This window comes from Papio anubis, chromosome 14, assembly GCF_008728515.1.
Source record: "Papio anubis isolate 15944 chromosome 14, Panubis1.0, whole genome shotgun sequence".
Taxonomy (NCBI): Eukaryota; Metazoa; Chordata; class Mammalia; order Primates; family Cercopithecidae; genus Papio; species Papio anubis.
In genome coordinates this window covers 105,111,871-105,124,652 of record NC_044989.1, presented here as the reverse complement: position 1 = coordinate 105,124,652, position 12,782 = coordinate 105,111,871, and the positions used below count along the sequence as shown (strand labels likewise).

Below are 12,782 nucleotides of genomic sequence, written 5' to 3'. Positions count from 1 at the left end.
GGGGTGAAATGAGAACTTAAAAAAGGAGTCTGGGGGGTCTCAGGAGGTTGTTCTGATGAAGCAAGTTTAGGATCGATTTCTTGAGATACTCTGAGGGAAAGTCTGTCAATACAGGTTTTTTTTTTTCTTTTTTTTGTTTTTTTGAGACGGAGTCTTGCTCTGTCGCCAGGCTGGAGTGCGGTGGCACAATCTTGGCTCACTGCAACCTCCGCCTCCTGGGTTCAAGTGATTCTCCTGCCTCAGCCTCCTGAGTAGCTGGGATTATAGGTGTGCGCCACCACGCCCAGCTAATTTTTGTATTTTTAGTAGAGACGGGATTTCACCATGTTGGCCAGGGTAATCTAGAACTCCTGACCTCCACTGATCCGCCCACCTCGGCCTCCCGAAGTGCTGGGACGACAGGTGTGAGCCCCGGCGCCTGACCCAGTTTTTCTTTTGTTTAAGTGAGGGTTTCTAGGACGCTCACCTGTATGCAGAGCTTTCCACCTCATTATCTGCTTTGGTGTAGAAAGAGAAACCCAAGCCCTGAATTTGTCCTGACCGTGCAAGTGCATGTAGGAACCCTGCTGCTAGCATTGTACAAGGCCTGATGTCAGCCTACATACCACAGCTCCGGTTGCACAGGAAATCTGGTGTCCCCGAGGGACACATCACAGGTTGTAAAAGTAATGTGGCTTGTTCTACTGACCTTTGGTACAAAGCAGAGAAAAGGTCAGATTCACAATCACGCCAAACAACATTCTGACTAAATCACTCCCACCTTCATGGGGACGGTTTTGATTTCATGATGTAACTAGCCTCCAACAGAACACTGACGTGCAGCATCTCCTAGCAAAGGCTGGCTTTAACACAGGGAAGACGCTGAGAAAAGCAAGTTGGAGCAGGCAAGATGAAACCAACGGATGTGCTGTGGCTACTGAGACTCGCCTCGTGTCTGTGTGGGCTCGACAGGGACCATGGAGGAGCTGAGAGTCTTAACATTGGAAAAGGGTCTACACACTTCTAGTTAAAAGAAAAAAATACAATTTAGATGTGTAGCCTTTACTACTGCACCTAACAGACTTGGCTAAGTCATTTCCAGTCTGTACCGAGGCTCCGTTTCCAGCAGCCCCAGCTGGTATTTCTACGTGGCACCCTGTGTCACTGTCACCTGTGGCTCCATTTCTCAGCGTCACACAGGTTGCTTTCCATCCAGCCTGGCCTTGGGGTATAGCTGTATCAGCTGGTAAACTGCTAAATCATTTTAATACCAGTGGGTAAAGAGCGGTTTCTAGTACCCCAGCCCCTGTGCCACAGCCCAAGGCATCCCGCCTTGTCTCCAAGCCACTGTTTAGAAATGAAATGGCACAGGGGCACTGCACGCTGTGCTGCTGCTGTGAGCTCCCACAGGTGGCCGTCAGGGCCCTCCCCCAGGCCGCCCCTGAGTCCCTGCTGTCTGCCCTCCGTGCCCCACTTCTCTCCTTCTCCGTCTGTCTTCCTCTCACCACACAATTTCCTTAGACTGAAGGCTGGTAGAGGTTGGCCAGTGTTAGAACACGCAGGGGTGAGTTGGACACAGACTGTTCCTGAGAATGGTGACTGTGACCAGAGGGAAGGCGGCACAGTGGGTGCCGTGTGAATCTGCAGCCAGCCTGACCTGGGGCCTCTGAGCCAGCACGGCCCAGCCGGGTTCCTCAAGTGTAATGGAGTAACCCAGCACATCGAGTGTTAGCCAGGTACCTGACGCAGAGTCAGTACTCAATACGTGGTAGCAATGACTGCTTTTTATGAGGCCTTTTAGGATAGTGGCAGAGGGAAAACGCGTACTGGATGAATCCAAACAGGCTTTCAAGTCGTTTTCTATCAAGGACCCTCCATGATTGCCACGGGAGCACACAGAACTCCATCAGACGCTGCAGGAAGCTCCAGCAATGAGAGAGCAAGCCCCATCCTAACCTGTCCGCTCCAGCAATGAGAGAGCAAGCCCCATCCTAACCTGTCCGCTCCAGCAATGAGAGAGCAAGCCCCATCTTAACCTGTCCGCGCCACCGAGCAAGCCAAGGATAAGGGGGTTTACTCTGGTGTGAGAAAATCCTAACAAATACACCTTGTGTGTAAAAAGCCACAAAACAAGTCAAGGCTTTTGAAAAAAGCATCATTTATTTCAAAGTACAACACAAAGTTGTATTTTTAAGAAATACACATTCAATCTTGTATCTCAAGACTTGGCTATGTGCATTTCAGTTCATCTTTAAAATAAGTTCAGGTATACAAATGTTACATACCTCAAGTACAAACAGCACAGAAAATGCATATGGTCTCAACTGAATGTTTTTACATTCATTCACTGTTCTTAAGTTGACTTACATTTCTGTAATCTGCTTTTAAACCAACACAGCCTTACTTTAAAAAAATACTCTGTATTTTCAGCACAAAGTCCTCATACAGTTTTAAAATTAGATCTTGGCGCATAATATTGCGAAATTATTAAAAACCAAACTTGGTAATTTAACAAAATTGTCACATGCCAGGACTTCTGAATCAACTCAAATTATTTCCTTAGCTGTAATGTCAAATGTGTTCATACAGATAAATAAAGCATGGGGAAGACAGGTGGTCAAAACGCAGTTAACGGGAAAGGTCTTCAGATGTACAGGTCTTATTAGAGTTTGTGGCTGAGTCCAGACTTTTCTCTAAAAGCACAACAGCAATCTCATGTTATCATAATTGCAAGAAAGATCTGAAAGAAGCTAGTGGTCTGAGCCTGCACTGCTTGGGTCTGTTTTGCAAAGATGAGGAGGATGGGGAGGGGGAGCTGCAGTAAGAGCCTTAAACAGATGTTTCAGAAACTGGCACATCATGATCTAGACGAGGGCCCACTATGTTTGTTTGTTTGTTTTTTGCCTAATTTAATTCTCGTGAGGAAAGTGCGAATTAGACCAAGGGTCCGAGCTTCTTCTTCCAATCGTGGGGCTCCATATCCGCCACGGGTTGTAGGTCTGTCCCAAGTCGTCAGCTGGGCTGGAGGCAGAGGGGGCGTGGGGAGCAGGGGAGTTTTCTGTGCCCATGAGGCCGATGCTTGCCAGCGTGTTTGCTGGAGTTGTGAAGGGAAGGGCGCTGCTAAGGTTGCTGGACCAAATGGAGTTGCTGAATGGAGTGGTGGACCACAGGCCGCTGGTGTTACCGAGGACCGACTGTGACAAAACAAAGTGTCCAGCACTGAGCCCGGCAGGCAGAGGGTCAAGTGGGTAAGGGGGTAAGGCTACAGAAAAGATGAGGCTGGGGCACGCGTTCCTCTCACTCTGCTCACTTTAGAACAAATGTTTTACACATATATTTATGAGCAGATGATTCTGATCTTTTTGAGACAGGGTCTTGCTCCATCACTCAGGCTGGAGTGCAGTGGTGTGATCACGGCTCACTGCAGCCTCAAACTCCTGGGCTCAAGCGATCTTCCCACCTCAGCCTCCCAAAGTGCTGGGATTACAGGCATTAGCCACCGTGCCGGCTGGTTGTGATATTTTAAGAAAGGACAGCCCGTGGACCAATCCGGCTCTGCCTACTTTTGTAAAGAGAGTTGAATTGGAACACAGCTGCGCCCATCGGCCTGTGCACTCCCATGGCAGCGGTGAAGCACGGCCTTCAGAGCCTACAATAGTCACTATCTGACTCTATACAAAGTTTGCTGACTTCTCTTTTAAAGAGTGGTTCAGGTGGTTTTAAAACAGAAGGTTGAATAATTACACATGAAGACAAACTTTGGAATCTGTAAAGTTGAAATATCTATTATGAAACCTTGCATGTCTAATTTAGTTTTTCTGAGAATAAAGAGGCAAACGCAGTGGGGTCATATTTTTCTGTCATAATTTTGTGCAAGCCAGAACCACTAATTATTTTCCTTGGCAAGAATACTCTTTGGGTGCATGATCTTTGCAGAAGACTTTGGCCAAGAGGCAAACAAATGCGCTCTAGAAAATCTAAGCTAAGAGACAGGGGCTTCTCAGCAACGAAGTAAACGCAGTATCGAGCTTGCTCCTGGGAGCCCAGTGCCTGCACTGCACAGATCTAAAGGCTTCCCTCAGCCATCTGAACCTGCCACAGGCCTATGGCCACCCTTGGGGTCCATTTACAGGTGAGGAAGAGGCAGAAAATGCCCTTGATCTATGAGGAGGGACTCCAGAGACCAACCTCACAGCAGTTCAGTTGTTCTTCCTAAAACTTCCTGATTGTAATGGCTCTGAAGAACATCCATCGATCATTTTGACAGAATACGAACACAAAGCAGTGAAGATAACAGAAGGATTAACCCACCCCTCTGATACTGCTGTTGGTTGTTTATAACTGTGTCAGTGCCATCCATGTGACAGCAATGGCAGGTGGCGAGTGAATGGGCCAGGGCCAGGCCTCAGCCCCAGCCCCAAGTACTCACTGTGGCTGTGTGGGTCGGGGAGCCGGAACTGGCTGGCCAGGAAGGACTGGGATCTGTCGCTGGCGAGTCCCAAAGGTATGAAGGGCCACTATTGAACTCGTTCCAGCTCCTCTGTGAGGCCTGATTGCACGATCGAGATAATCCGAGTTTGCTGAAAACTTCTGGAAATAAAGCAACAGTCGTCAAGTCCACATTTGGTTTTGCCATGATCACCACGGCATGGGGCTTCACTCAACGGCATACCCCCCACCACTGCTCCTGGAGCCACCACACCCACTGCCCCAGCCCCCCCACAGCCCAGCGGAAGCAGGGGCAGGGATGTCCTCCAGAACTCGACCGCATAGTGCACGAGCTGACGTGCCACTGATGACATCCAAATGCAAACATTCCCCACTCTCACATGATAGCTAATGCGAAGCTTCCATGGTGACCTCCGGTTCTGGACAGCAAGAAGAGGACCCCTGGCATGCTCAGGGCCCCATTTCAGACCGGAACCCTTCTGTGAAGCCCTTCAGTACCTGCCGTGGAACTCACACCCACTGGTGCACGCACCGTGTCAAGCCCGGTCCTCTGCCCCTTCGGGCTGCTGGTGTGGGTGAGGGAGGAGGAGGGGAGGGGACCCTTCCCAGGGAGCTTCCTGCGGGGCCTCCTTCCGCAGCGCTGCTGTGCCGCGTTCTCCAGCACACAAAACCACACCTCCTCTCCCTTCCTCTGTCCACAGGCTTATTAGTTACACATCTGGTGTTAAACACTCACCACCAGTTAGATTAAAAGAATTTCCAAAGGCGGAGAACGAATTGAGGGGAGTGAAGTCAGGGCTGCTTGGGTTGCTGACGGGACTCCACAAACCTGAGCTAAATGTTACAAGAGGAAAACGCAACACACAGAAATGTATGGTGGTTAGTGAAAACGGATCCATAGTGCACAGCTTCACAAACAGGAGACACTGCTTCAACTGGGGGTACTCAAATATTAAAAACGAAGACAAAAGGAGGAGCTGAACAATGGCTGCTTCCCACAAGGACTGAGCCGGAGGGAGCCTCCGAGCTCCGGATGACCTATCACTAGCCCACAGCCCAGTTTAAAGCAAGTGTTTTGCAGAGAAACAGACATTTTTTCCTTCTGTTTGCTTTTTGGTAATGGAAGGTTTATTTAAAAACTATTTCAGGCCGAGTGCGGTGGCTCAAGCCTGTAATCCCAGCACTTTGGGAGGCCGAGACGGGCGGATCACGAGGTCTGGAGATCGAGACCATCCTGGCGAACACGGTGAAACCCCATCTCTACTAAAAACATACAAAAATTTAGCCGGGTGTGGTGGCGGGCGCCTGTAGTCCCAGCTACTCGGGAGGCTGAGGCAGGAGAATGGCGGGAACCCGGGAGGCGGAGCTTGCAGTGAGCTGAGATCCGGCCACTGCACTCTAGCCTGGGTGACAGAGCGAGACTCCGTCTCAAAAAAAAAAAAACAACAAAAAACCACAAACAAACAAAAAAAACAATTTCAAATCTAGGACTCATTTGCTATTAGTGCAAAGTAGGTACATTGGGGCTGTATTGTTGCTTGTCAGGAAAAGTCAACCTAGGTGACTGCTGCATGGACAAGCCTGGCTCACGAAAGGGGCGTGGCCAATGATTTACCATAAACTGTCTAGTATTCGCTCCAAATTTCCCTCCTCCCAAGTAACTGTTGCTCTTCTGTTTTTAACGATCAGATCCCATCTTACCACAGGCCAGGAGACGGAGGAGAGTGAGAACAGGTTTAACATGCGTGCCTGCTGGGCTGAGACAGGCGTGGGTGCCCCTTTCTCTACCTGGACCCCCCACCCGGGGAAGGCACCACAGCCGGCTTTCTGCTTCCACCCAGCAGACATGATTTCTTAGAGGCACCTGACCACTTCTGATCCTTGTAAATCAGGGGAAGGATGCCCTGAAACCCACTTATGGATAAAAGGTGCTAACCCAACTTGAGAAGCCTTCCGTCTTTCTAGCGGTTAGTGGTGGTCTACCGTACCTGTCTGAGCCATCGCTGTCAACAGGAGCGTGTGAAATGCCCAGGGTGCTGGAGAAACCTGTTTTGTTCGAAGAAACTTTAGCAAAGCCATTCCCACCTGTAACAATGGACGCTCAATCAATGGAAGGTACATCAGGGCAGAGGTCCTTCCACCAGGCCTGGCGCCCGGCGTGGCAGGTCCCTGAGGCAAAGGCACTGACCTGGGCTCTTGTCGTAGCCGGCCGTGACTGCAGCAAAAGTGGGGTTGCCGTTCTTGCCCGGAAGTGAGGCTGCCTTTGTCAACTTGTGTTTGCTTCCATTTGGCTGCTTTATTTTAGGGTCACTTGAAAAAGAAGCAAAGAGAGAACTCATTCCTCAGCAGTGCCCTGCCTCGGAGAGGTGTGGGGCTGGCAGGACTGAGCCCCAAGTGGGCTTCTCTGCAGCGGGGCAGCTCACAGAGCATCGCTCAGCCTCATGTCACATGCTCTGGGGCCTCAGACCGCTTAATCAGAGATACAGGGCGTTCTGGAGAAAGGTAAGAAAACGAAAGATCACTATGAGAGACCAGGGCGGGATCACAATTTAGGGACTGGCAGAGGCTTTGATCACACTTTTGTGAAGAACGCTAGAGCCACCCGGCAGGAAATGCAGAGGGCAGGCACTGACACCGGGAAGGGCTGGGCCTCAGGGAGTCCCCTTCCCTGCCAGGACACGGCGAGGTGCTCCTGTGGCAAGGCCCCTAAGCGGGGTGGCTCCCCCAGCCTCAGCGGTTACTGCCTCTTGGGCAATGGGGGGCGAACCTGACCCCAGGCTGGCCGGTGATGCGGTGCACAGAAACCCATGCCACGGGGAGGCACACAGTGAGAACGGCATCTGTGACTGTCAGGCTTGCGCTACACTGTGGCAGGCGGACACAAGCGAGGCTCTGTGCCTCGGAGAACAGCATGGTTCCTGCATCGTCTGTGTGGTCAGGAGGCTGCCGTCCCGGGTGCACACATCCCCTACTGCAGCACCTCACCCAGCACAACAGTCTTGGACCAGATCCTGCCCTTCTAAGTCCTAAGTCAAATTGTCCAAAGGCCAAAATATAAACCCATACTCCCAACTCACAGGAATCCCCTTTAGGTCTTCATGTAATGCTTAGTAAATGTTCACTGGCTCCTCAATGAAAATATCCCTCTAGTGAGTTAAACGGTGCATTTCTCGGTCCAAGGGTGGGAAGAATGACTGGATTAGAATGGGAACGGGGTTACTGTTGGAGCTGGGCACCAGCACAGCAGCAGAAGAGGGGGTGGACCCCATGTAAAGGGGCCCACACAAGCCGGCAGTTGTCAGAAGTAACACCAGACAGTGGTCTCTGGCCGGTGTTTCTACGTAAAGGGTGTGACACTGGGTTTCAGGCACGTTTCGAGCTGAGGACTGGAAAGGAAGCAGCAGGCCTACCTGCTGGAGCTGCTGTTGACGATGCTGCTGTAGCTGCCCCGGGCCACGAAGGGGCAGGGGGCGGCCGGGGGAGACGGGGAGGCAGGTGTCGGTGAGGTCTGGCGTTGTTTTAAGAAAATGTCTGCGTTGAGGGTTTGCAGAGAAAGTTTATAAAGACTATCGGTAGCTGGAAATCAAAAACGAAAGGGCTTGTTAGTGTCGTGTTTTGATGAGCAGTCTTCCAATCACTCCGAATGTTCTCTGGACGATGCAGAACTCAAGCTCTTCTACAAAGAAGAGAACAAACGAAAGCTCTTCGATGTGTTCTGTTTCACAGGCTTTAAAGGGAAAGCAGCCACATCTCTCTGCACTGGGGATCTGAGGGGAGCGAGAGCGTGCCCTGTCCCTGCTGTGCTGCGTGGCGACAACGTCTTCACTCCCCCACCTCAGGCAGGGAGGAGGGTCCTTCCACGTCCTCCAGGGGTGGAGCGCTGAGGCCGCTGCCTGGGGACCCGGAAAAGCCTCGTGCCTACACGTAGGTTTACAGCTGCGGGAGGTGCAGCGTTCCAGGCTGAATCCCCCAGTTCAGTAAAGCCTCTCTGTTGGCGTGACGGGAATGTGCAGCTCTGATCCCTATTCAGCTCCTAGTATATTCCTGTGTCCTTTAAGGTAATGTCTATACAGCTGTTTTAAAAATCTAAAACAGGCTGGGCACAGTGGCTTGGACTGGTAACCTCAGCACTTTGGGAGGCTAAGGTGGGAGGCCTGCTTCAGCCAGGAGTTTGAGGCTGCAGTGAGCTATAATCACACCATTGCACTCCAGCCTGACCCCGCCTCTAAAATTAAAACAAAAAATTTCGGTCATAAAATAACATTCTCAGTACATGGAAATATGTATACCTTTGATCAGAAAAATGTATCATTTTGCACATCTATTGTGTGCAACGTGGTGCTGCTGTAGCTACTGCAAGAGGAAGAAGGTGAGGGGAGAGCTGTGAATTCCCGTCACCACAGGGCACAATCCCCAGTCCAGGTCTGCCCAGCTGGGCGTCCTCCCGCTGGGTCCCTGGCTGGCCCCTCCTGCCTTGTGAGATTTCTGCGTACCCTGAGTACCCCCCGCTCCGCTTCTCCCGTCCCCTCGCTGCCACACTGCAGCCGCTCTGCCTGCGGCCACTGCTTCCCGGGTCATACTCTCTAGCACAAGCTACTTCTCCCCCACCCCCAGGGCTCAGGGCTCAAGGCTCCCCAGGGCGTGGCTAGGTCAAGGCTTTAGCGTGGCCCTGCCGAGTAAAGCAGCCTTCCCTTGGAAGCCCGTGCTCTCCACTCCCCACTCCCCCATCCTCAGGGCCGCCTGCTACCTTCTCTCTCACCTTCCCCAGTGCTGCCGGTGCTGGTACCAGACTCCCACCCGCCCACTCCCACCCCTTGATGACGTGGGCCCCTCCTCGCTGGCTCTGTGGATCTGCTGGCCTGATGCCCACACTCAGGACGTGTCTCACGCTGCTCTCCTGTATGAGCCCTGCTCGAATCTCCATGTCCCCCTCACGCTTCTCTGAGGCCTCCCATCTGACACCACGTCTACACTGTCAGCTTGCTATCTGCACAACTGTCCTGACCCTTCTCTAGCCACCTTCTCTGGCCTCCCTCCGCCCCTGCAGCGACTCATCCCATCGGGCAGCGCCCACACTTGGAGCCGCTGTGCTCTGTTGTGTGCGCTGGATCCTCCCAGGTGCCTGTCCTGGGGAAAGGCGTGGGCAGCTCCTGTGGATGGAATGTGTTTCACGGGGCCCAGTGCTGCAGATGCTCCCAAGACTGTGATGATGAAATGAAACAGGAAAAGCAAAGGGAAGCTAGGAAAAGCCCCTACGAACAGAGCTTGAGGCAGGAGTGAAGGGGAGACTCAGAACAGTACGGGGGGTGCAATTAGAGAATGTTTTGATTCAAATATTATTAAAATTTTCCTTTGTGTCTTCTGATTTGCCTTTTATTAACCCTTTGTATTTTCTGCCTTTGTAAATCATGAAATTATTGAAGGAGAATTTTCTCTGCAACTCATATGGTACAGGGCACCATGCTAAGGGGTGCTACTTGGGATGGAGCGATCTTTACACAGAGGCTGCACAACTCCACCAGTAACTACTGCCACGTGCCGGCTGCACAGTCTTGGGTGGGACCAACGCTTTCACCCCAAGGAACTGCACTAAGCCTGGCACTGCTGACAGCGCTCGCAGAACTTCAGGTCTGAGCAAGACGAAACACCAAGGGAGGCGAAGGGAGGAAAGGGGATGAGAAAGCGGGGGCAGAGCAGGAAGGTAAAAGTGATGGGGAGCATGTGGGACCGACTCTCCTGGGTTTCCTGCACCCATATTCTCTATCGAGTGGAGCTCTGCTGGAACATTTTAGTAAAGCTGGCAGAGCAGAGAGGTCACAGGGCTTGGAACCAGTGTAAGGGATTGCTCGGCTAGAAAAACAAAAGGACTGCACAGACGTGGGCTGAGGAGATAAGCTCTGCATCTCTCCCCACTGCACACTGGGAGCTCTGCCCCGAGGCACCATGCTCAGATGCACCAGCTGGCCTCTGCAGAAGAGCCAGGCAGGAAACTGAGGCCTGCGGCACCGGGCTCTTCACAGTTCCTCCTCCAGAGGGCTGGCCTGCCATTTCCCACATCCCCCCCGAGGGGTGGCACCAGAATCTCCTGCCTGGGGTCAGGTCCTGTCATCCTTTCCCATCCACAGAGGGAGTGATGCCAACACTCAGGTGCCACCGGCTGGGGATGCTGCCCGCCAGCTTGTGGCCGTGTCTGGCTGTCGCCCGCTCTCCCGGCAGCATGCTGCTTGTGTTGTTACGTCACCAGCACGGCTCATGTCGCCTCACTGGGCCTCAGAACACCCCTGTGAAACTGGCTCCAGGGGCTGTGTTCTGTTGCTGAAAGTGGCATCTGTTTAATGGGGAACTGCCTAAATCGTGGAGTGTTAAGCCAAGGGCCAGTGGCCAGCAGAAACCTCAGGGGGCTCCAGGAAGCAGAAGCATCCCGCCTGGACACACGGACCACCCATGGTCTTCTTCAAGATTTGCTGAGTGAAGGATTTAGGATTGTATCTCACCCCAGGCAAAAAGTAGTAGTAAAAGGTGCCACAACGTCTCATGGCAAATAGGGCTACAGGGTGTATCTCAGACAGCATCCTTTCCAGGATGTATCTACACATCCTGGCGAGAGCATGGACGCCCCAGCCGAGCCTCCAGGCTCTCTGCCCTCATTCAGCCCAGTGAGCCTGCCCTTCGTCCAACCCTTTCACCTTCAATGACCCAACTGTTGCTCAAACCTGACTGCATCTCTGATCTTCCTCACTCACCCTCTGGCACACTCCAACACAGTGGTGAGCACGGACCAGTCAGTCCTAAGGCCAGGACCTCTCTTGGTCCCAAATCCCTGCTGTCAGCCCCTCCCTTTGCTGGTCTCTCTTGTCCCCTATTTCAGGTCAAGTGTCTACAGGGTGAGGACTTCTATTTTGGTTGACTGCGCCTACTGTCTTGATTTACTGCAGGCCGAACTGCAGAAACAAGGTCAAGAAGGTAGTAGGAAAAATAATGAAACCTTTGTGTAGGGTGCTTATATAAAAAGACATGGGTAAAGTTGAGAGGAAATGGAATTTTTACAAAAACAATTACACTATAAATGAGGAATTCGTCAGGTAAAGGACTGCTGAGTCAATGCTTTTGTAAGGCAAACAATTCTTTAGAAGATTAACCCCTCCAAACAGACCATTCCATTTTGCACACTGGGCAGTGGTGTGCTAGAATACCAGCTCCCTGAAAAAAAAAAAGCCCTGATGTGAATTGTTGAATGATTCCCCTGATGTAAATAATCTTACCAGGACTGATTTCAACCTACAGCAGGTTAGTCACTCATTAGGCTAGTTAACAACGGGCTCTTAGCTGGCAAAGCGCTGCCAATGGGTATTTTAAAGCAGCATGCCCCTGAAGAGTTCCACGCCCAGAGTGGGGAGGACTGCGGGTAAGTGGAGCCCTGTGGTCTCTCAGCCACTGTACTTACAGCTGCCGGGTTTGTGAACTGGAACAGAATCCCACTCCGGTGGGGGCGAGTCTTTTTCGCCCTCTGAGCTACTGGTGTTGCCTAATTCTTGACTATTCGGGAGGAATTTTGCTAGGGCAGGTGGTCTGTTATCCACTAACTTACTTGTACCTGCACAAAAATCAGAAAAGAACATGGTTAATGGAGGATAATTCCTTTCTTTCAGGTCTATTTCAGTGAACCTTCTAATGGGGACAAGAACACAGCCTTAGCCTTGCATGACTAATAACTACTGACTGCGTACTGATCATGCACAACAACTGTTAACACTATGAAAAGATCTGTCAGACATGATCACAGAGAACAAAATGACAATACCTCTTGTTTTCTGGGCATTTCGTGATTTGGATCCACTTGTCATTGCAGTTGGAAGAGGAATCTTGCTTGGGAGATTTCTACGTTGCTTACTTTCCAAAGGGGGAGTATACGGTAGTTCTAATGAACTGAAAGACAAACATGGATGGAAAATACAAATGTATTCCTTTGTCTTGGAGGACGGAAGTCATTAAGATTGTAATTCTTCTACAATACAACTGCATGCAGGAAGCTAATGTAGCTTCCTGGGGAGTTATCTACCCTTGGTCCTCACTCAGCACCGGCTGCGTGCCCAACTCTGTCGCTAAGACTGCCCAGCAGTCAGTCAGCACTTGCAGACTGAACCTTTGCTATTCTGAGTGCTGACAATGAACTGAGGTCCATTATTTAGCAATACGTAATGGGAGGGAGGATCTGTCTCAGATAAGGCACAGAAAGAAAACCCTTAGCACCAACTTGCTGCTCAGTGCTGGAAGTGCAGTCATTCTGCCCGTGAGTGAGTCTCTCCCAGTATCTAGACTCCCACCACTGAGATTCCTGAACACGAAGACTGTGA

The 12,782-nt window shown here is 51.3% G+C and overlaps 1 protein-coding gene across 4 annotated transcripts in view; it reads right to left on the bottom strand.

The window, feature by feature from the left end:
* Positions 1-2,120: 2,120 nt before the first annotated feature.
* The window catches only part of TMEM131 (transmembrane protein 131), a 252,616-nt gene continuing 241,954 nt past the window's right edge, over positions 2,121-12,782 (bottom strand). For 3 of the 4 annotated variants that reach the window (XM_003909005.4, XM_009184706.4, XM_021925076.2), the window contains 8 exons: positions 12,230-12,354; positions 11,873-12,022; positions 7,839-8,004; positions 6,617-6,738; positions 6,417-6,513; positions 5,165-5,262; positions 4,409-4,569; positions 2,121-3,173 (listed from right to left, as the gene is read on the bottom strand). In XM_003909005.4, coding sequence (XP_003909054.1) covers positions 2,889-3,173; positions 4,409-4,569; positions 5,165-5,262; positions 6,417-6,513; positions 6,617-6,738; positions 7,839-8,004; positions 11,873-12,022; positions 12,230-12,354 — 1,204 coding nt within the window. In that variant the 3' untranslated portion in view covers positions 2,121-2,888. The remainder of the gene's footprint in view (positions 3,174-4,408; positions 4,570-5,164; positions 5,263-6,416; positions 6,514-6,616; positions 6,739-7,838; positions 8,005-11,872; positions 12,023-12,229; positions 12,355-12,782) is intronic. The other variant, XM_009184705.4, reaches the window with a different exon arrangement.